At 41.7% G+C, this 23,690-nt stretch overlaps 1 protein-coding gene across 1 annotated transcript in view; it reads right to left on the reverse strand.

Moving 5' to 3' along the window:
- The window catches only part of PPP1R12B (protein phosphatase 1, regulatory subunit 12B), a 144,003-nt gene that overhangs the window by 55,002 nt on the left and 65,311 nt on the right, over positions 1-23,690 (reverse strand). Inside the window, exons 9-16 of the mRNA XM_010584542.1 lie at positions 22,229-22,308; positions 21,506-21,651; positions 17,072-17,181; positions 13,648-13,845; positions 12,759-12,841; positions 10,912-11,037; positions 5,437-5,622; positions 4,694-4,879 (exon numbers count right to left, since the gene is read on the reverse strand). Of these exons, the coding sequence (XP_010582844.1) occupies positions 4,694-4,879; positions 5,437-5,622; positions 10,912-11,037; positions 12,759-12,841; positions 13,648-13,845; positions 17,072-17,181; positions 21,506-21,651; positions 22,229-22,308 (1,115 nt within the window). The remainder of the gene's footprint in view (positions 1-4,693; positions 4,880-5,436; positions 5,623-10,911; positions 11,038-12,758; positions 12,842-13,647; positions 13,846-17,071; positions 17,182-21,505; positions 21,652-22,228; positions 22,309-23,690) is intronic.

Raw genomic sequence — 23,690 nt, forward strand, 5'->3', positions numbered from 1 at the left:
GGACAATCTGATGGCCAGCAGAATTCCTGCCCTCCCACGTCATCTGCACCAGCAGCCTTTTAAAAAAAGGGCAACTTTATCTGAAAGAGATTAACTGCAGAAGCATGGCAGATAAATGCTTTCAACAGCAGGTGCCAGATGATTGTTCAGTTCTTCACAAGAGAGACCTCTTGACTTTTTGTTGTCCGCTGTGTAGTGTGATCAGGAATCTGTCCCTTGCCATGCAGCAGTGCCTTGCATGAGTCACCCCACCACTCTGCTTCCCCATGGACCTCTCCCAGGAGAATTAAGACCACTCAGCTTTATGTCAGTCAGTGATAAGGATTATAGAGTCAAAAACTACTGAAAAAACCCCAAGGTGGTAGCGAGATAATGCTCACAGCTTTTTCTACCAGTTCCTCTCAAGTGACATTTAAATACCCCTTGAATGCAAATCCCATAGCTTAACTTTTACAGAGATCAGAGTTTCTTATTTTTTTGTCAGATAATAAGGGTTAACAGACATATCGGGCACCCGCGCTCACCCTAGAGGAGTCATGCTCTGAATTTGGACAGGACAAGAATCACAAGGTAAAAGGACTTGCCAAAAATTGTTCATCTAAAAGTACTGGTGGAGGAGGATTCAGTTATTAATATATTATTAATATATGCTACTATAATTAGCAGCTGGATCCTTAGAATGAAGGAACAAAGAATGAAAAATAAATTCCTCTTGGGAATGAAGCAGAAAAGAGAAATGTTTGCTAGACACATGTACCTTACACGTCAGTGAACTTTCTTTATCTGAAAAAAATTTCTAGAGGAAACTTTAGAGGGCAAGAAGCCAGGCTGAGCACAGCCATCAGCCCCAAAGTTGCTAAGAAAACAAGCCCACCTCACGCCTACTCTTGATTTATCTGAGAAAGCGGTCAAAATACATTCAAAAAAATAAGGGAGAGAGGTGTTTCCTGTCTTTAACAGCTTGCCTGATGGCAAGTGCTACCACCTTGCTGGAACCTTCCCAAGGAACAGGAAGAACAAATACAATTGCAGAATGCAATTGTATAAACAAAGTGGCTTGTGGAAGGGGGTGGAGGGGGAAGAGGAAGGACAAATTAAAATCCTAATTCTTACAAAAACAGGCCAGATTTCAAATTCAGGAGTGTCCTTTTAAACTGGTCTCACAACTGAGAACACAGACTTGCGTTTCAGAAATTCTCAGGCAAAGCTTGTCTTACCCCACGTAACAGCTACCCACAAGCTGCAGGCTGCATGGTAGCCTTTCAAACTCTTCTGGGAACCAAAGCTTTCACATAACATGAAGGGCTTCAGAGACACACAGACCCCCCCCAGACCCTTCTTCTCAGTACCAGATGTCTCATGGCACAAGTCACGTTCCAGCTTGGCAAGACCTCCAGCAGACCCCTCTCCACGCACAGGGGACACGGCTCCAAGCAGCCTCCAGCGCACAGGGAGCCTGCGACATCAGGAGCCCTCTCGAGAGGGGCTGCAGCGTAGGACTCCTGGGAGAAGATGTGACCAGAGCCCTGCACTGAAACTACATGGACAAGGTCGCAGATAAACTTTGCAAAGGAGCTGTCGGTGGCACTAGAGGCCGCTGTCATCCTGGATGAAGGCGGATAATCCAGCAGTGGGCTGCAACCGAGAGGACCCCCCTGAGTCCCCACCACCTGCTTGCACCAAATGGAAACCAAAAGGATGTTAGTTTTGCTCCATGAAGAACAGGGTCTACGTTAGATACTGCAGGCACAGCATCCACGCGCTTGTAACTGACCCTCAGCAGAGCCAGTGCTGTTTTGAGTTCAGCTGGACAAATGCATTTGCAATGCGAGACAATTTGACGCTGGCAGGAGATCATCAAAATGGCCAAACAGCAACATTCATCAGTGGCTCCAAAATTCCCATGAAAAAGAAAAAGAAATTGCCTGGCAAAAATACTGACTTTGGAAGATGGCATGTTTCCAGCCTATCGGTATCAGCACGCTGCAGTGCTGCAGCAGAATTAAGGGAGGCTGAATGTGCAGCTGGGTACATGTAAATACACACGGCAGCAGCTTGGCTGAATGTCCAAGACATATGGCTCTAACACCAGGCAGCAATTTGCTACAGTCCATCCAGGTAGGCAGACTGCATTGCATTCCTCCAAACTGATTTCTCCTGTGCTGCCGCCTTTTCTGTTTTTTCTTTCTTCCCCTTTGAAATGACATGAGGCATGATTCACACTATTTTGCAGCTACCGGAGTGTTTGCTGACCAATTTAGCAGGCAAACAAGCAGCAGGTAGAACACCAGGGATGAAACACTATGGTGAGCCAAGGTAGGGCTTGTTGGCCACCAAAGGATGCAAAACAGCACTCCAGAGCACTTTGCTAGTTGTCTCTCCCCAGACCTAGCAGTCTCTGCTGCTTTAACCTTTTGGCTTCACGCAGATAATTTAAGGCCACAAGTTAGGAGACATCCCTGTGATCTAATATTAGATGATAAGCTTGTTTATGTTTTTGTTGCTAAGAGAAAGCTGGAGCTTTGGAAACACTGAAGCAGACCAAATGCTACTGCAACAGCTGCCGGTGGGAACTGAAATCCATGTAGTGCTTCCTTGACAACTGTTTACCATTTCCCTTTTTTATTTTATTTTATGGGAATTGGTCTCCTTCCAAAATAAGCTTTTCCCATTTAGGTGACCTCTCCTGTTTCTCTAGGTCCATGCTTCCTAGTTCAAAATGTGCAGGCAGTTCCCCAGTCAGTACATCCTGCTGTTAGAACACACATTCATAAGTAAGTTTTCCTCTACCCACAAGCACAATGCATCATTGCTGTGCTTTTTTTTTTTTCTCTCAGTAGTTTCAGAGCATCAATTAAAGGTGGAAGGAATTTTCTGGTGTTTCTCTTTACATTACCATAAATCACAGGAGATGGTTTTCTAATAAAAATGTAGGAGACTTAAACAGATTTCTATATTATTTATAGAAACTGATTTGGCAATAAACACCAATGCAGTAATATTAATAGATGCTCTTTTGGGCATCTATGAGTACTATCACAGTCAAGTTCCCTGTCTGCAGACAGTGCCAAAAGTCTGGTGGGTTTTGTGGAGCCCACTTCTCCGGGGAAGAATCTAAAGCTTCTGCAACTTGATTCTGAGCTTGCCAAAATGGAGATACTGTTGTGAAACAGTCTGAAGTGTGAAATGAAAGCACAATACTCACTCTGTCCTCTTTTGCACAATCTCACTTTGCCCTGGGAGTATCTTTTGGCAGCTCATCTCAATTCAACCGCAAATGACACCAAGCCAACTGACCCCATGCAAAATGACAAGGAGCATACAGAAGCACTCCTAATATTAAACGTAAGTGTTCTTACAAAGATACTTTTCAGTAGCTATTTCAAATTATGTCCCTGCTTACAGAGTTGATAAATGTGGCTCATCCAGAATGCTTGCAATACCTTCAAAGCACTCCCTGTGCTAGCTCTGGAAAAAAAGAAAAAACAAGCCCAAACACCATTAAGAGTTTTGAGTATTTTCCAAATAACACAGACCACCTTCTTTCTTCGATCTGATGCAGCCGAAGCAAAGAGAAGCCCACAGCAAGCATGCCCTCCCTCGTCACATGGCTGACTGCAGATTACATGGCACTGCTGAGCTCTACCATCTTCACCTTTGCAAGCTGATTATTTCCATTATTGCTTTTCACATCCTTTGGCTTCAGGCCATTTAAAATATATCAGAGGGCTATCTCCACTCAGGAAGGTCTGTATTTTAAGAAGTTATTATTTTAGTTTGAAAGAATCTAATTACTCAAAACACTCCATGAACTGGTTCCTAGTTAGAAATACACAGTTCCTCACTGCATTTTATTTATTACCATTTACTTTCATTGATGCCATCGGAAGAGACAGATTTTGCAAAAGTTAACCTGTTTGCAGGAATAAATAGGGATCATTTGATACTCTGTACTTAAATGCACAGGGTAAATTTCCTTTGAAAAGAGCACCAGCTACCCCAGGTTTATATTTCCCCAGTCTTAAAATAACATATGATAAGAAAGAGATACCACCAGCTAGATTCAGAGTAATTCCAAATGCTGCTACTGCTGTAATAGCCTTGGTTGAACATGGCAGACTTCTACCTCTGTGCTAAGTCTTCCTTCTAGTCAATCGAAAGAAATGCATGCTGCTAGAGTGCAGTCCATCTCCTCCTGGATCACACAGCTACACACTCCAGGAATGTTTTCCCCCCACTAACAGCAGAGGGAATCCAGGGGACTTGTGCAGCAAAGATGTCTCCATTGCGGCACATGTAAACTTAGCTGAGCAGAATCACACGGATGGATTTTACCTGAATGTGTCTCAGTCCAACGCTCTTTTTAGGATGGGATTCATGTTACAGAACCTACTGCAAGTAGCTACTGGGCTGTCTGTCCCTCTATACATAGAGGCCTTAGGGACTGAGATTAATAGCCAAGATGACTACTGAAGAAAAAGGCTGAGATATTGAAAAGACAAGTAGAAAATTATGAAACTAAATTTAACCTACAAGCCAGTGATGACTCAGTTCAAAACCTTAAGATGGAGCAAGGGGCAGCAGCCTGTAACTCCATGTAGCACCTAAGAAACAGTTCTTACACCCCCACCATCACCACCACGTGAGACCTGATCACAGAGGACTGACACACATCGGCACTCTGCTCACTAACCTTCTGCGCTCCCTGGCTTCCTCAGCTGAGAAGTCCTTTCCTGTAGTTGAGGCAGCACCGGCATTCGCAATACCATTAGCAGAGCCGAGTATAGCACGATTTGTGATTACACCTAGGGGGGTGCTAGCAGAGATGCCCTCTGTATTTTTCTCTACAGCAGAATCAGTTTGTTGCCTGAAAGGGGCTCTGAAATAGAGAAGACATAATGGAAAGCAAAGCAAGTGAACTCAATTGCTGTCCAAGACCAGCCAGCTCAAGGAAGCATTGACAGTTCATTCTCCTTGTTCTAGACTTGTGTTTTTGTAGAGAACAGCACACATTAAAATGAATTTTTAAAAATTTGTAGAAGAATAAGCAGGAGGAATTCATAGTCTTCACATCCCTGTTTGTAGCAAAAATGATTAGAACAATGCACCTGGTGAATAAGCAGAAGGAATGAACTCCAAGAGCTTGTACGCTGAACGCCCAAGAGCAGCCTGAGTAACACATCATGTCTCTAACAGGGTAGCAAGAGGGCACAATTGACCACTCCAGTGAGTGAAGAAGCTAAGGTCATATATGGGCTGTTAACTGCCTGCTGGTGCATATGCACTACTGAAACCGTCCAACATAACCATTCTGGGATTTCTTATCAGCGCTTCCTGCATGGAAGTGCACTTCCAATCCATCATCCACTCCAGAATTCAGAACTTCCAACCCGAATGCTGATTTTGTGCAGCGTTATCTCAGCTGTGAGCTGTTACCTGGTATACTGGCGGGCTGATGCAGTAGTGTTCACACCGAGAGATGTGGGACAGGAAGAGACAGGTTGCCACGGGGTGCCCAATGAGGTAGATGAACCAATGGTAGTGGGTGAGGTAGCTAGAGATGTAGTGCGACTGGCTGAAATGTAGGGACTGCTGAGGTCACTACTTCTACCAAATGAAGCACTGTAAAACATCACAAAATCACGTCCTTCAGAGCACAGTAAATATTCAACAGAACATCACCACAACTGGGCTCTCAGCTGGAAAGGGAGCAAGTATTACATCTTAGCAAAACATATGCAAGGAAATTAGAGCCCATTGGAGTTGCTGCAGGTCGCTTACGCAGGCTAGCGCTAGCAGCACCCCTCTTAGCTAAGCCCAGCTGAGTTTCAGTGAGAGAATAACGGTGTGAAGGTGAATTGGTGAAGACCAGGGAAGGGAAAAACCCTACCGCAGTGAAAGCGGTGCACACAGAGCACTCCTGTGTACTGGTGAAAAGTAGAAACAATGAGCAAGGATGAGGTTGCTTAAAGCAGGGAAGGAGAGAGAGTGACATAAGCAGGTGGGGCTTCATGACCCCCTAAGGATGCCCAGGATGTCCAGTTTTAAGAACTTGTTTTCAGTGGCTTAAAGCTTTGGCAAAGATGATCAGTTCAGGCTTTAATTTTCTTTAAGGCATGTTTGGCACAGACTCTGTATTTCTGGAAAATAGCTAGCAAAACTGTCCAAAAAATATTCAAGAATGAGCAAGGGAAATACATATTTTGCCAGTTTAAAACAAAACCCTTAAAACCATTATTACTGGAAAGCTGTAAGTGTTTAAGCGCTCATACTTTGGAGAAGAGACAGGAGAGAAGGAGAAGGGCTCTCATATGAGGATGTACCCTTTCCCTTTTTCAGAGAAAATCCAGCCTAAGTGGGAGAATTTGCACACCTCTAAAGACAGACTTGATGAAATCTGGCAAAATCTCCTGTTGCACGTGCCAGAGCCTCATATACAGGCTGCTCCTTGTCTGCACAGAGCAAACGAGCATGCATGCATGATCTAGGATCCTGCCACACCTTTCCCAGCAACTGGTATTCCTGGTTGCTACTGGTCAGACTGCGCTGTCTGCAGGATCAAAGGCTAAGAAGGCTGGAAGGCTGCCTCTCACCTCCTGCATCCTAATAACTCCCATGCCGGTGCACATGGAGCAAAAGTGGTTGCACCAGGAGTAAAAGCTGACCTAGAGGAAAAGCAGACCAGGACAAACAGCTGCAGGATTATGGGAAAGCCAGGGACAACAGACTGGAACTGAACACCAGAGCAAGAGTCAGAGAGAGCAGCCCGAGGCTGAAATAAAATTTGAAAGGGGCAGTACAACAGCCAAGGACAGGAGGTCAGAAGAAGGATCCAGTCCAATTCACTTAGGCACCCAATTTACAAATCAGTTTTATGTGCCAAGGACCCCAGCCAGCCCAGAACAAGCAGCTGGTCCCTAGACAGCCAGAGGAGAGAATGGGGCATCCTGGAATGCCTCCACAGGGAGGAACCTTACATTTGGGCTCTTCAGTTGATGGCTGCTTGCCACATCCAGGTCACAAAGGAACAAGCAAGTTATTGTCACCAGGTAGCAACCTCCACCAGACCCTAAACAAAGCTTCCTCTGGAATGCTGGCCCCTGCCTGGACTATGGGGGAGCAGGAAGTCCTGTTGGAAGCATGTACCTCCCTTCTTGGCTCTCTGCACCAAAGGAAAAGGCCAAGCCCTGGAGAGGGCTGGGAGGAGGGAGCTAAGCCTGGCTGGTGTGGGCGTGCAGAGCAAGCAGCCGTGAGGTTGCAGAAATGAGTGTACTGAGGAGATGATGGTAGTGGAGCGTGCACCAGGGGAAGGAACAAGAGGAACGGCAGGGGAAGAGGTGGTGGCAACCCTGTGGGGAGCAGGGTTGACGTGGCACGATCCTAGGAGAGCCCAAAGCAGAGAGGGTGGGGCACGAGGGGTGGCTGCAAAAAAGAGAAGGAACTTGGTCAGGGAGGACATGGCAGGGTTATTAAGACCTGACAAGGACTGTCTTTCAGAAGGCAAAGGTAATGAGTGAAAAGGGGAGACAAGAGGATGGAAGCAGCACCAGGTGCCTGGGAGAGCAGAGATGTCAGGGAGCTGAGAGGGGAAGGAGGAGGAGGAATGGAGGAAAAGAGCATGGTGATGGCACTGCCAACTCCTACACGCACATGCCCCAGGTCGGAGAAATGTGCTGCTGGAGCATCACGCGCACACTCCTGCTCACAAGGAGAGAGCCAAGGCATTGCCAGCTTTACAGGAATTCATCTCCCCACCCTGTCATCTTGCATGAGTAGCATTGCACAGTTTGAGGAGGACTAAGGCATTTATTCAATTGTTCACATTTGATCTGAACAGGACCAGAAAATTGCAAGAAAAAGGTTAGCCGGGGAATCTTCTTAATTAACATCTGTGTTCATATGAATCTGTAAAAGGGAGGATTACAAATTTATGCTAAAGAATTCAACACTGGAAATAAAAAAAGGCACTGACACACTGCTACTCGTTCTCTAACATAATCACCATAACATAACCATCAGGGAACGAGCAATGAAATGGAAAGAAACATTTCAAATCAATAAAAAGCAATACTTTAGAAAACAGCTATGGCAAGTAGAATTCAAAATCTTAAAAACTTTCAAAACCTTAAAAAAGCTTCCACATATGCTAATAAAAAAGGTTTGCACAAAACTCTTAACTATCTTTTTTGAACACACTGCCATAGGGTATTGCAGAGATCAAAACAGGATTTGCTTATGGAAGCTGGCCACAGTGGTGGCTTTTAAGAACAATGGTTAAGTATAACCCCTAAATTAATGATTGCTGGAAGTAAAGGGAGTGTGGGAGGTGGAAGACTGCTCTTAAGTTATCCTAGCTTTTGCAACTTGCCCTTCAAAACCGGTTGCTGTCAGAAACAGTCTGGAATGCACGGACTGTTGGCCTGAATCACTGCATGGGTTTTTATGTGAACAAAACCAGTAAGGCGGCGTATATGCAAATATGTAAAATGAAGGAGAAACTAACTGTGTGAAAAAGTTATTTCATTCTGGTGTGTGTGATCCCTTCCTGTGAGGTATCACTCATGGCTGATGTCAAAGGAAGGATGCTGAATTAATTCCATCTGCTATGCCAGTTTTCCTCCAAATCCTTTAACATACAGGCGAAGTGAACTGGCTGTTTGAAGGCCAATATGCACTAACATGGAGAACAGGCTGTCAGAACAGGGTTCTGTGAATTTTTGGGCTAGTGGTACACCCATAGAGAAAGCAGAATGAATGACAGTCACTACCATTACAGAGAGAGCGTTAACATTTGCTTCAACTAAAGCTGAAGAACATTTGCAACATTGCTGCAAGTTACCTTGTTCCCTTTTAGAAGAAAAGCCATTTTCAACATCTTAAGATGATCTGTTGCTGTTGTTTACTCTTTGTTTGGGGGGGTCATATAAAGCCCTTATAGAACATAACTAGGTATCTTTATGGACATTAGTTAAATGCTAAGGTAAAGGGGAAATGCAGATGTACAGAAGTCATCCTCTCAGTAACATCCAAGTATGTCATGTTCACTTTAATTCTTCCTCTCGCAGAATGAGCTTTTATCTTTTGGAGTTGTGATCAGAGTTTTGTTAATATTTGGAAATGACAAAGAGCTTATCCCTAACAGGCAACCAGGTGCCTTTCCTCATCTTAGAGGCTGATGCACAAGGCTGGAGAAATCAGAAGTTCAATATGATTATATTTAATTTCTCTGTGCTCTCCTGTAGAAAACCATACAGCATAGAGGTCAAATTGATCATGATTTTACTGTTTGTACATAAAATGCAAAACCATTGATCTCTTTAAAAAAAGTACACTTTATTCCTACCTGGCAAAGCTATTCTCTGTAATTGCTTGTAAACCAACACTCTCCTATGAAAGGCCAGAATTCAGCCTTTGTAGCAAGAAACCGGTATTAGCGACATACCACTGCCAGCCAAAACCTTCACTAGTCTCTGTACAGTTTAACCAAGGAAATACAGTACAACTATGTGAATGTAATACTAAATCTGGTTCTGGATTAGCTGAGATAAACAGGCAATGTTTGTAAAATTTCAACAGACAGCCATGTGAGTGACTGGACTGTCTCTCAGACTAGGGAACAGTAAGGCATGCCAGCTGCAAGAGACAAAATTTTTCCAACGTAATCAGCTGCGGCTTGTTGGACTGCCTTTGGAGAGAGACAAGCTATGGAGGTTGGCCTGTCATCATGTCCCAGGATAGATGTGAAGTCACTGGAATAGATCAGCAGATCAGGAGAAGTCTACTGCTTGAAGTGGCTGTCTGTTTCACGTTTTGTGTAAACGGGTCTGTATATGCTCAGCAACTGGACAAACACATACTCGAGCACAACTTAACTCTACCAGCATAAGTACTAGAACACAAAAACTCCGCATCTTCCCAGATATCTCAAGCAATTGTTCCACCTTCAGGACAGTTATTTAGTTTGGGGTCTACTATTTGGTGAAGCACAATCTAAAACGTTGAAATATTTCTGCCCTTTTCCTTAAGCACAGTTCAAATGGCTTTCCAGTGTGACATGTTTATACATGTTGTTTTGATGGTTTCCAGTATTAGCTAAAATAAAGGTGAGGTGATGGCACTGTACTTGCACAAAGAGCTGATCCTCCTTCTCACAACTGAGATGAGAATTCAGTAATGTATTATTTGCCTTAACAGAGCAGGGCATTCATTCACCTCATTCAGAGACAGCCATTATCTGGTACTTCAAGGAAACTGAGCCTCTGCCTTCCAAAGGGGTAAAGGATACTGTCAGTTAAAGAAGTTATGCACAGGATTGCTTTCCTGATTCTGCTTGGCTAGTTTACCAACATTCAGCCTCTACAATTTCACATACACTGTGCAGAAACTGCTTCCTTACTGCCACAAGAAAATGGTTGGAGACATCAGTCTTACTCCTTAACAAGTGCTGTAAGTCATGCACAAGAACACCGCCACTTTTCTGATAATGATGCCATAAACATGGACTAATATAAACCAAAACTAAAGATAAGCTACAACTTACCTGTCAATAGTTATTTGAACAATGCTTTCAGACCGTAATTACTTTATTCTCTTTTTATGATCAATTTTGGTTTTATTATCTAACCATAATACTAGCATAAAACTGAGAAAACACTTTGCATTTGAATTATGTGAACAAGAGTATTTAAATTCAGTTCAGCAATTTACAAATCAACAAAAATGATGGCCTTTAAAAATACTATTTAGCGTGACAAATGTCAGCAAACCTTAATTTTTATTTCCTGCTCTCAGCAGAAGAGTCCCAAAGCCAGTTACACTGATGCAGTAAGCAGCAAGCAGGAGGCTGAAGTTTGGGAGGCATGTTAAGAGCAGAACTGACTGCCTGGGAAACCATGTAAGAATTGGACATACCTTTTCAAGTAGGTAGATACATAGGTAGTAGGTGCACCAGAATGGGGAGCTTCGTTTCCCTTTGATTCATCCCTCCATGGCTGCCGGGTGTAAGATCCGCTACGCACTAGGTTAACAGCTGATTCTCTAATACAGGAGAGAGCACAAGGTTAGTTTAGAACAACTTTTGGAGTCTGCTTTTGACTCCTTTACAGTTCCACAACACAAGTCCTTCCCTTACACCTATGTGCACTGTTGTTCACAGGTGACACAACTCACTGAAATGCCACTTCTGGCCTTAACATCAGTTTCTGTTATTGCCAGCTGTATTACTTGAGAATCACCAAGATGATGTATTGTTTTGCATAAAGAGGAACAAGATCCTTTTTAGTCAGAAAACCTGCAATTGAAATTTAGATTGTCCATAAAAGTAATCTAACATAATAAATAACATCATTTGATATTCTCTCTGCTGTCTTGTATCAAACAACATTGCATAAATGGACAGATACTGCAACTGCAGGGAAAGTTTTTATTCTCCATGGTATCCAGGCAATGACAGTAATGCAACTGAGTATTGCAAATCCTTAGCTATATTTGGCAGCAGAAAACAACAAACAAAATATCTGGCAATATCTAAAACTACTTGACAAGTTATCAATAAATTACTAGTAGTCCTATTTATCATAGTTATCTGAAATCAGGGCTCAATTTCCTAACACACACTTTGGTAATATGTCCTATTCTTTTCTGGTCTTGGACATGACCTCGAGCTTGTAATGCAACACAAATCCATTCACTTGTCAGCTTGCAATTATTTTTCATTTCTCAATTGTTGTGTCCATGCTGATGCCCTTTCAGACACCTGTGGGTTCCGTGAAGTGAAACTCAGCTGTTTTGAAACAAAAGAATATTGGGAAAAATCTGTACTACACAGTACGTCTAGGCACCATCTGTTCATGCAGGCCAATTCTCCTCATTCCCTACTTTACCAAGCAAAGGACACTTGTCAGCAGTCAGCTGGATATGCCACTCAATACAAGCCGCTGCCAAAACTGCTCAAGCTTATCAGCAGACACAAATTGTCTGCTAAACTCCAAATCACAGTGACTGGCTGAGATTAAGCAAGAACACAGCAGGGAGGTTACAGCAAAAGATCAGCAAAGAATCTCAGCCTGTGCTGAAATTCTCTCAGGGTGGTCATCTGCCATGACTTCTTCACAATTACAGTTCACAATGACTTCTCTGTATGTGCCTTTCTACCACAACTGTGGAAGCGGCTGGAAATGAGGTTAGGCTCAAATTTTACTCCTCCTAGCACAAACTGTGAAGAACCTGTTTGTAGAGATTAGCTCCTCAAATATATCTTGAGGTACTAGATATTTATCCCATTTATACTGTGGTTCTGTCGAGGGGCAACTACCATTCACCATAAAAACAAGCCCTGCAATGGAAACAGTTCCATACACCAGAGAGTTCACAAACTCAAGTGAATCAAAAATGACAGATGTGTGAACAAAGGGACTGAAGGTGACTACTAAGCAAGTGACAGAAGTACAAGTGTAGGTGCCAGCTACAAAATGAGGCACTTGCATATAAAAGGAAAAAGTATGCATAAATCTAGTTTCCTGGATGGAGACCATATACGAATGAATACAGGAGTGGAAAAACCAGCCTGTTGCCCTGCTCACCTAAATGAAAAGCAACGTACCAGAACTTTTATAGATCAGAGACAGCTCTCAATATTGTGAATTCCTGTGTACTTGGGACTGCTGAGAAAATATATGAAGCATGAATATAGAAAAAAAGGTATTACGGAGGAACTATCAACAGGACAGAAGCTGACCATTAAGTCCAGTCAGTCTCACCTGTTCTCTTTTTCTTCTATATCACTCGTACTGCTTAGTCTTCTGGGGGCTATTGTGGCAAGATAGCTCTTGTTGTCTTTATCCTGATGAAGCAAAAGAAGTATTTCAACTGCACATCTACTACACTGCCAGCACGTTCAGTGACAATTAAATTAATGTTCAAATTTCTTCAACTAAGAAAGCATTCTTCTGTCTAAGGACAACTGGTTTAAGGCATTTTCTTGGGCAACACATACCACAGCAAAAAAGTATCAGTTCTGAAAATGACTTCCTGAAGAGCACACTAGTAAATAAAAGCAGCTTCTAACTAGAACTATTTATAAATCATAGAATCATAGAATAGTTTGGGTTGGAAGGGACCTTTAAATGTCATCTAGTCCAAACCCCTGCAAAAAGCAGGGACATCTTCAGCTAGATCAGGTTGCTTAGAGCCTCGTCCAACCTGACCTTGAATGTTTCCAGGGATGGGGCATCTACCCACGGGCAGCAAAGTTACAGCTAGCAAATACATGGGACAGGATTTGCAAATACGCCTAGTGGATACAGGAGGTATTCATATAGATGACAGTGAAGGAGAATTTCCACTGCAGGTATGTGCTGCTGCCTGGATTAGATATTTTCCAGTAAAGAACAGGCCATGTTCACTGGCAGCCCACTCCAAATTGAGCAGAAATTAGGTCAAAGGGGCACTGAACTCCAGTTCTGCAAGAACAACTGATAGGATAGGAATAATTTTCAAAAGAAAAAAAAAGAAAGAATGAAAGAGACCTAAGTTTGTTATGGATGCAAAACCCAGCAACAACTCAAAATGAAAGAGAAAGGGTCTTAAACTGTGAGGTAAAGTCTGCTCAACTGGGATGCACTAAAACATCTTTGCTGAAAGCCAAACCTTTTCTTTGTTGTCTAATAATGCAGATATCCGAGGACTTGATGAAGAACGATAGATAGAAGAAGTCTTATCTCTCTGCGCCTCACGAGTAGCAGCGACTTCACTCAACGTGTTGTGACTGCCAGTCTTCCTTAGTCCCAGCCGCCATGATGAAGGTGACTCATCCTTCTGCTCATCTGACTTGCTGAGCCAACTGAACTGTATAGGAGAAAAAGGGACATTCGGAAGAAGTAAGAGCACTGCAAGGCACAATCTAAGTACTGAAAGTGTTTCAACAAGCTCCAATTTTTGCTGGGCTACACTTGTGGACATAAGATGGAGTGACTTTGATTTCCTGCTTAGCTTTAATTACAGGATATAGTTCAAGGTGAACTCACAGGGATTCAAACTGCTGTAGTGCCCTCATCCCCAAGGACAGACAATGAAAGAAATCTCATGTCATTGTGCAGCTCCTTTGCCTACACAATGCTCTCCTCTAGCTTTGCAGAAAGAATATAAGGAACAATGAAGCTTTTATTAGCACCTGTTTAGGAAGGGGGAATTATTCAGTAAAGGCAGAAAACCAAAAAAAGTAATCAACTCTTTTGGGACTAGCTGCAAATAAAACCCTTACACAAATCAAACTGGAAAGAGTCCAGGAGAAGCCGTTAAGATTATCAGGGAGCTGGAGCCCACAACACGTAAAGGGAGAGACTCGGGAAACCTGGCTTGTCTAGCATGGCAAAGAGAAGGCAAAGAAAGGATTTAATTGCTCTGCTACTTGGGGCGTGGGGTTTACAGAGGATATGGAACCAGACGACTTCTCAACAGTCTACAGTGAAAAGAGAAGGAGGAACAGACAAGTTCCAACATGGGAAATCCCAATTGACATGAAGGAAGACATACTTCCTGGTAGGAGTGATGCTGCACTGGGACAGGGAGCAAGAGAGTGGGGCGCCTCCATCCTCAGAGACTTTTTAATACTCAGCTGAGCTCAGGTAGTTCAAAGCAACATGACATAAGCTTGAAGTTGGCCCTGCTTCAAGCAAGAGATTGGACTACAGGCTTGTAGAGGCCCATTCTACCTTAAACCTTTCGATGGTCAGGTAACTGCATATTCTGTACATACTGCAGAATGGACCTTCATGTTTTTTCTTACATGAGGCACTTCTGACAAGCATATATTATTCCTCAAATACACAACTGCTTAAATGTACAACTTCAGTTATAGTTATCAAGTCTTACAGAAAAAAAAAAAAAGTCTTACAAAACAAATGGCCTACTGCCATTCAAGAATGGAGCCTGGACACCGCAAGAGATACTTCTACAAAGACACAGGGCAACACTGAGTTGTATAGGAAATAAAGCAAGCAAAACATTAGGAATTACTGGAAAAGAATAGAATGTGAAACACAACACCATTATATGTCTGTGGTACTGCAGGGTACAATCACATCTTTGGTATCACGCACAGCTCGGCTCCACAGCTTAAAAGCAGTATAGAAGAAGGGGAAGAGATTCTGAGAAAGGCAACAAGAATGAGTAGAGCAAGAGAACTTTTGCATGAGTATATCAGTATATCAGCAGTCTCCAGGCTGAGATATGACCAAGGTACAAAAAACCCTCAGGGACATATAGAAGGGTGAATAAGGATCAGTTATTCCCTGTTACTTCCCAAAAAGGAACTAGGGGCAGCAAACAAAACCAGTGTGTGACAGGCTTAAAGAAACAGGTGGAGAAAGTTCTGTATAATATGTAATTAAGCTGAAGAACCCTTTGCCATTACAGGATCCCAAACATTATGGGTACTCAAAAAGTGACTGCATAAATTCACAGAGGAAAAGTCCAACAAGGGCTACTGAATACAAAAAATACCACAGTTTCAGCAAGTTCCTGAGATGTAAATTGCTAGCAGGTAGGAGAGAAGTCCAGTTAGATTCTGTCTTCTCTAGTATCTTTTGATGGTCACTGTCAAGGACAGGATACTGGGGTAGACAAGGCTTTAGGCCAAAGCTGATATAAGCATTAATATACCATATTCTACATAACACAAAACCTGACATTATCCAGAATAAATGAAGCTACTGGGGAGCTCCGGCCTCCAACTCATTGACTGAAGACTGCAAAGATAAAATTATCACTGCAGTATTTTAGCAATTTTTCTTAGCTAATGTTATTTTAATGCAGATGCACAGAGTTAATCTGTACTCCACTAATTCTAGCACTTCCAGTCTACTGAGCTACACAGCTCTAATGCTTTAATGTAGTTTTGACACTTTCCTCAGAGAAAGCTCAAATCCACAGTAAAAGCCGCCTTTTGTAATTTCTGGACAACATATTACAAACTCCACAAATGGAGGGCAACACAAGCACTCATTTTCCCACATAAAACCCAATCTGACAAAGAGAGTTACAGAAGAATCAAACATGTCAGAAAAGGTAAAGTAGCTGATTTTTAGTGATTGAGGTCAAATTAATAACTGCTTTGCACAGAGGCCCACTTCTATACCCTCACAGCCTTATTCTGCATTAAACAGCTCAAAGGAGTGAGAACAATACTTTGCAGCTGGGAAAAGGTTAACCAAAGTGCTCACATGTCCTAGTATCCTTCTACCTTTAATATTTCCCCTGCTAAGTCAGCCTGAGTTGAACAATGCCCAAAGGAGCTCTATTTCATTAGATCTGGATGAAAAGTTAGACTTAGTAGCATGTCAAAAATAAAAAATTGTGACTAAGCAAGAAACATTTTCCTTCTAACATGCACCTAGTGCTTCAGACTTCAGCAAGGTGCCTGCATTGCACAGCTGTTCTCTATATTCTGGTGCAAAAAGAAAGCAGAAGCATAAGTCCTCAGCAGAACACAGAGTCTCCTGGTGCCATCTAGCTGAGTGACATGAGAGCTGGAGAATTCAGATAAGATTTCAGTAACTCTACTTCACCTTTAAAAAGCTTTCATAGCCTAGCTATCGTAGTCAGATGCAAACTTTATCCTCTCCACTTACTGGGCTGTAACATCATGCCACTGAATCAACTGAATTTGGCAAGTCAGAGGCACTTTAGATGATGATGCCAAATTCACTACTGATACATCAGCAGGAACCAGCTCTGGTGAAAGATCTCCTGCTGGTAAGAGATTGGAATCAGCTATCTCAGAACTGACAGCGACACAAAGCACTTGCGGTAAGCAGGGTTTCTCTTGGGAACAGCGCAATTTGGTTTGGAGGGCAAGAGATTCAGGAGGAGCCTTATCATATAAACATCCTCCTTTGGGTCAGTCCTATACTGTTGCTAACACAGCATCTTTGTCAAAATAGCATACTATCATGCTTTACTAAATTCAAGTCTTACAACTCCTCTGAAAATCAGTTTCAGAGCATCCACTTCCCAGTGAAACCTACTGCTTTCGAGCACTGTTGGAGTCCCCATTGATTCCAAATTCACTTACTCTTCTGGCAGATGCAGTGAAGGAGTTGGGCTCGGGTGGTGGTATTTGCTCAGTGATGCTAGGCCTGGTTTCATGGCTGGAGTGGTTGGCAAAAGGCTCTTCCTTCCTTTCTACAATTTTAAACAAGAAGAGAAACCATATGTTTCAGTATTGCACTTCCAAGGCCTTTCTTTACAAGCACAGTGTGCACTAAACTCAAGTTCAGCACCGCTGTGACCTCAGTAGGCCTTAGATCATAAAGCTGATGTCAGTGCCAAGGCTAACCAGGGCTTTCTGCAAGGAGGCTTTCCACTTACTAAAAAATATGATGGTTACATTTGCCAGGCAAAGCTTTTGAACTTCATCCCCACAGACAAGCAAAATCTTTGCAGAAAGCACCTTAGGGAGGACAAACAGATTTTTTGTTTATTCACAGTTTTGTTTCCTCTCAGGGATTGTTCTTCCCTTGTAAAACTTGAGAAGAAAAGCAGAACGTGCCATTCCTATTGTAGTACATGAGTATGCATTATAGCACACATCCCCGAGTGGGCCTGGTGGTGGATTTCATTGCATGGTGCTGCTGCAGTTGCTTTTGCTGGTGGGCAGAATTTCTGGTCTTCTACAGCAAAATCTGTTTTTCTACACAAAGCTAGGACTGATTCCCAACAAAAATCTTTAACAGGGCTCAAAGCAAGCTAAGCAAACCTTACAAAAGCTCACAGCTGGCTTCCTGCTTGTTAGACAAGTGCAATCGTCCAGTATTAAAATTTTTTTTGTATCTATGCACCATGCTTAACACAAGAACATCCACCAAACATTACCAGGGAGACAGTAAGCAGAAACTGTGTCTCAGGCAACAGGTTCAGTTGACAGGAGTGCACAGGGCTCTGAGAGAGAGTATTTACCAAACACAGCCACATGCAAGGTGCCTGAGAAATTATGTACCTACACCAACAAAACAACCTTCTCCCCTTGCAGCTATGAGTGCCCACACAGTCATGGTTTTGAAAAACAGTCATTTTAACTGTAAGCACCCAAACAGTACTAGCAAATGAGGTATGTGCAGTGAATAAAGATCTTCTATTACATATAAAAAGCAGTTTGGTAGGGAGCATCTGTGAGGATGGCACCTTGGAGCGTGAAGATCAATCTTTCTGAAACAAACGTTCTCACTCCTAGAAAACAGGATTCAAAGGACACGGAAAACAGAAAAGAGCAATCCAAGAGAAACATTTAAAAATAATGCGCAGTTAGCAGGACTGACAGATCCAAAATTAAAGAGACAAAGATGCATCTCCCCTAGAGAATTCTGCATGATATTGAAGTCTCAGCCACCCTTCCCTCTCTTTGATGGAAGCTCTGAGATAACACAAAGCCATCTAAACAGAGTATTTAGTTTCTTGAGCCTAACACTCAGATGCACTGCACTCTCAAACAGCCCTTTTAGGAAGGGGCAGTAGGTTACCCATTTCTCCTTGCAGGCCTGACTTGGCATACAGCAGTCCATGGAAATGCATACAGAAAAAAAATTACATGCTTGCCATTTCCTGACTTCTTGAGACTGAAGTCTGTAAAACACAGGAGAGTCCTTGACATTGCAGGAAGGGGAGAACAGACCTGACCTGACTGCCAGCAGGCTTTACAGGCTGGGCTAGATAGTGACTGGTAGCCCATTCTGGAATTTTATAGTACAGAGGTCAACTTTTAAGGTCAAGCCTAATTACAAGGGCACAAGCTTAAGTTGTAATGACAGGTTGGAAAGAACTCTAACTGTGAGCAATGTGACCGAAAGGAGTCAATTGCAGAAGAAGGACAGGCAAAAGTACCTTGTACCAGCAGCACGAGACACTGCATGATCATAGGCATCATTGTCTTCAGGAGCGAATCCCACATTTTATTTTACTAAAACTTCAGCAATAAACATTATGAATTCCAATCAAGGGAAACCAGCAAGGATTAGTTCAATCTCCCCAAAACAAATTTGGTGAGACTAAAAATTTAGCTCTCTAATTTGGCATAAATATAATTTTTCGTAAAGTTTTTTGGGTTCAGGGTTGGTTTTTTTGTTTGTTTTTAAAAAAACCACAACACAAACCATTGAAAGTCTCCCTGGCCTGCTTTAATTCACAATAATTATGTATTGTAATAGTTACCAGCACAGATAATGACCATAGAATTTTATTCTGATCTTTTTTATATACAACCCAATGCCAAACTGTTAATTGTCCTCAAGATGAATAAAATGGCATTAATGCACTTAGCTTCCTTCGTTTGAAGAATACAAATTTCTTACAGATTGTAAGAAACATGGTACTCTCTGAAGCACTCCAGCAATTTCACTGCTCACCTCTTCAAAATTCTTCTCCTCCCACAGTCTCTGCAAATTCAACAAATTTATCGCAACCTGAGACCCTTCAAAACATACCTCAAAATAAACTTCTGTATTATACTGCCATCTTCTACTTTGCTCTGCCTTATTGCTCAGTTACCAAAGGAGTTAAATTTTTTTGGTTTAAAAAGATCACTCATAACAATATTTTGGCTTTTTTTTTTTCTTCACCTGGACTGTGAACACTTTAGAACAACAGTCATCATCTCTCTGCTCAGAATTACAAAGCTACGTGAATATTAAATCTCAGAAGAAAATGAAGAGGAATAAGGAAATAATTTCCATGTTTTCAAAAACATGTCTCCTGTAATCCATCCAAGCATTTAAAATGTCTAGCAGATAATAAAGCATAATTGTTCTTAAGACTGTCTTTGAAACCAATAATACTGTGACACAATGTTCTATGAAAAGCTATTTTCATCCCTACTCATCTTTGGAGTCCTCCTATGTGGGCTGATGTCGTTAACTCATGAATCTTGTTTTTAAAAGATCACCAAAAACGTGCACCCCATTCACATATGTGACAACTAGGTCTACATCCAGCTGGACAAGTTCATGTTCATTTTATTAGAGATTTGAGAAGTTTACAAGGTAGGGTTTCAGTTCTGATTGAAATTTCTCAAAGGAGCCAATAATCTCTCTAGGAGAGGAGAGCACAGGTAACAAAGCCTAAAGCCTGATGTTTAATCATTACTTGAATGTTTTTTGTCTTCAATTTGATTTAGCTTTAGTGGTTTGAAATAGATTAGTATAATGCGCTTTGCTCAGTGATTTAACTCAATAGAAAGACCTGTTCTGGCTTTACACAAAATTTAATGCTGAGTGCTGTAGCATTTTCCTTGCTGAAGGATCTTAACGCTGTTCCTGAATCAGTTAAACACCACATAGCTCCAATTCTTATACCTATACATACGTTAGAGGTGTTTTGGTCAAGTTCCTACCATGTTTACAAGAATTGGCATGTAGCTATACAGGGCTACTCTCTAGTAAAACCCTGATTTATGGAGCAAATAAATGTGACTTCTACTGCATGTCTGCTTCTTCTGCTGACTTCTCCACTACATTTGCTTTATTTAAAAGCCAGAAGATTATTTCACCATGTTACTGTCATACCCAAATAGCTTTTGTAACTACCAGCTCTGCAAAGACCAGCCAGGATTCTCAACACCTCTCATACTGTGATAAACATCATAACCGATGCAATTAGAACACAGGTGACAATTTTACTGGCACAAGAAGCAGGACAAAACTGTAAACTACACTTCTCTGCAAGGACTTATTTATTAGTATATTGGGATATAGGCCAAGTAAGCTGATGTTAAAAGTAGTTTAAACATTAAACACATCATAGTCCAAGAACCATCTCTGTTTGCAGAAATATTAAGTACAATTAAGTCTTGGCTTACTGTAAAATTAAGTATCTTTATTTAAACTTTCTGTACTGTGCATACATGCTGTTTAAACTAATTAAGGAAGCCACAGAAATTATGGAAAAAGAAGGGGAGTAGGATGCTAGCAATATGCTACAACATGAAGGCTAACATGACTCGATGTAATTAATCTTTATTTTCCACTATGTTTTGCAATTATTATACATCACAGTCAGAAAAAAGTTCCTCAACTCTATAATTACAGCGAACAGCTTCAGCCCCTCATTTCATTTCTCTGATCCAAATACAATAGGCTATTACCTTCCTACACATTCAATTGCTTTTCTACCATCTTGCAGTAACTGAAATATTCACCTTGAAACTGGTCAACAAGAAAATAACTACTGTTTAAGAACAACCTATGAACAATGTGTTATCTTAAATTCAAGTGAACTGGAAGTAGAGTTTAAAATACTATCTGCAGCTTTTTTTTTTTTAAATTATGCTACATTTAGATCAGCTTTTTTAGTACACTAGCTACAGAGTTCTCCATATTCTATACATATACACTGGAAGTAAGACTTTCAGGATGTCTTTAACAACTACGCAAAAAAAAAAAAAAAAAAGGCACTTTTCAAACTGATCCCCTAATATTGCTAGGATAATTATTAAATCTAAGACTGTACTAAGTCTTACCTGACTCCTTTTCAGCATCTGATTCTGAAACTTCATCTTCTTCAGCTTCTTCCTCTTCTTCAGAACTAGAGCTGCTAGAGTCCTTGTTCTCTTCCTCCATTTCCATGGACTTCAGCGTGTCTTCGTCATAAAGAATCTTCTCTTTGCTGCAAGGTATAGAAATTTTAGCGACTACCAGGTGAGCAAATTATTTCTGAGTTCTACTTCTCAGGAACACATAAACATGATTTGCTACATATAGAATGAGCAAAAGGGCAAAATCCATCTACAGACTCAACATCCCAGCACTTCCAGCACTGCCCATTTGCCACGGATTCCAGTGCCACTCTCACATTTCCTAAATTTGCAAGTATTTCTCATTCCAGAAAAATGTGGTTTCTCTTTTCCTAGTGCAACACAACCCATCAGCTTGGCTGTATGGCCCTGTGCAGCTGCAAAGGTGCAGTTCTCAGCCTAAAGGTCAAATCGCTACTCAGCAAGAGCAGAAGAAGGGGGACCAAGCACCAGCCCAACAGCCCAATGGTTCTACCATTCAGTGACTATATTAAGAAACAGCTAAAATTGTATTTGAGAGAACTCAAATTTAAAAGAAACCATGAAATGAACATGAACAGCAGTGAACTTTTTTTAAAACAGCTGAGGCCAGCTGACTGCTAACAGGTGAAGCTGGTCTCCCATGACTCTCTGTGCAGCTTCTTTTCAACAAAGAAGAAAGAGACATACTTGGTGAAGAGTCCGCTTTGAGGCTTGCCATTCATGTCAGCTTCAATTAGCTTATTCCTCGTCTCCTTCTCACTTCGCAACTGTCAAAAAGTCCAAGAAGATTGGAGAAAGAATGAAAAGACACATCTTAACAAGCCACCAAAGCACAATCCAATAATTACCACAGCATAAGGCCATCCCAACCTCATTAGACAAAAAATACTGTGGATTTGTTTAACAAGCTAATTCAACAGATGCACATCTGCAAGAGCACTGGATGTCTTGCACTAGAGCTTCATAAGGGCACAGCTACACACCCAGCATGTCCTTAGACTCAAGCTGCAATTTAATAAAACCTTCAGACAAGTTTGCAGCAGTCCCTGCTGAGACCCAGTGTCAAATCCTGACTTCTGCAGCACTGCCCTGCATCTGCCCATGTAGACACAGTGCTGGAGATCTGTCCACATGTGTTTGTATGCCCATGAAAACAGGCTAGATCCAGTTAAAGATGTGCTGGCTTTGTACCTATTATTTACTTGCTCTCAGAGAAAAGCATTCAAGTATGCCCTTTACAGGTAACCGATAGATCGCCCATGAGGATGGGTCACGTCTTAAATCTCTCAAATGCCAGCATTAAGTCATTGCACAAGAATACCTGTGATCACTGCAGCAACTGAAATATTTTGCCCAGCAAGCAGCAATATTAATTTTGTCACCACTGATGGACAAAAGAGTAACCAAAAAATTGTTTCAGTACCTTCTAGAAGCACAGACACAGCTGAGGTAGAAAAAGGGATGGCAATTACAGGCTCACTTTTAAGGGTTTTCTCTTTTGTGTCATGTCTAGCCTAGTTATTCTTTCTCTTTTGATAGGAGCTGACACCAGGCATAAGAAGAAAAAGCTCTGCAAATTCTGAATGTGGGAAAAGCTACATGGAGTCCAGCAAAGAGCCAAAACTTGGGGTACAGCATGTTGTTAAATAGAACAAACTGCTGGAGCACAGCAAAAGGAAGTGCAGGAAACAGCCTGCTCCATTCACAGGTAATTCAGAGATTGGGGAAAAAAAATCGAAACTTAAATTAAATTAATTGCTTCCAGCACACAAAATCCCGTCTTCTCTCCAATAACAGCAGCAAATCTTTTAGCAAGGACAGCATATTGTTCCTCTACAAGCTTTAGACTTAAAAAACCCCACCGATTTGAGAGCCATTTTGAAAGTGAAACAGTGTACTTAAAGGAATGTCATGGAACTGCCTATTTCATCCTTAACAAATGTAACTTTTCTATTTAAGTGATAAAAATGGCACATGATAAACACACATGATAAAATAGCATTTCTATTAAAAAAAAAATCCACTTAAAAAAAAACCCAAAACCTGTGATAAAATCTGAATTCTTCTCTTCTTCCCAGTTCTACTATAGTTTGCTACACTAATTTAATAAATGAAGGCCTTTATATAGTGCTACTATATAGAGAACAAG

This window comes from Haliaeetus leucocephalus, unplaced genomic scaffold, assembly GCF_000737465.1.
Source record: "Haliaeetus leucocephalus isolate CR32 unplaced genomic scaffold, Haliaeetus_leucocephalus-4.0 Scaffold1000, whole genome shotgun sequence".
Lineage (NCBI taxonomy): Eukaryota > Metazoa > Chordata > Aves > Accipitriformes > Accipitridae > Haliaeetus > Haliaeetus leucocephalus.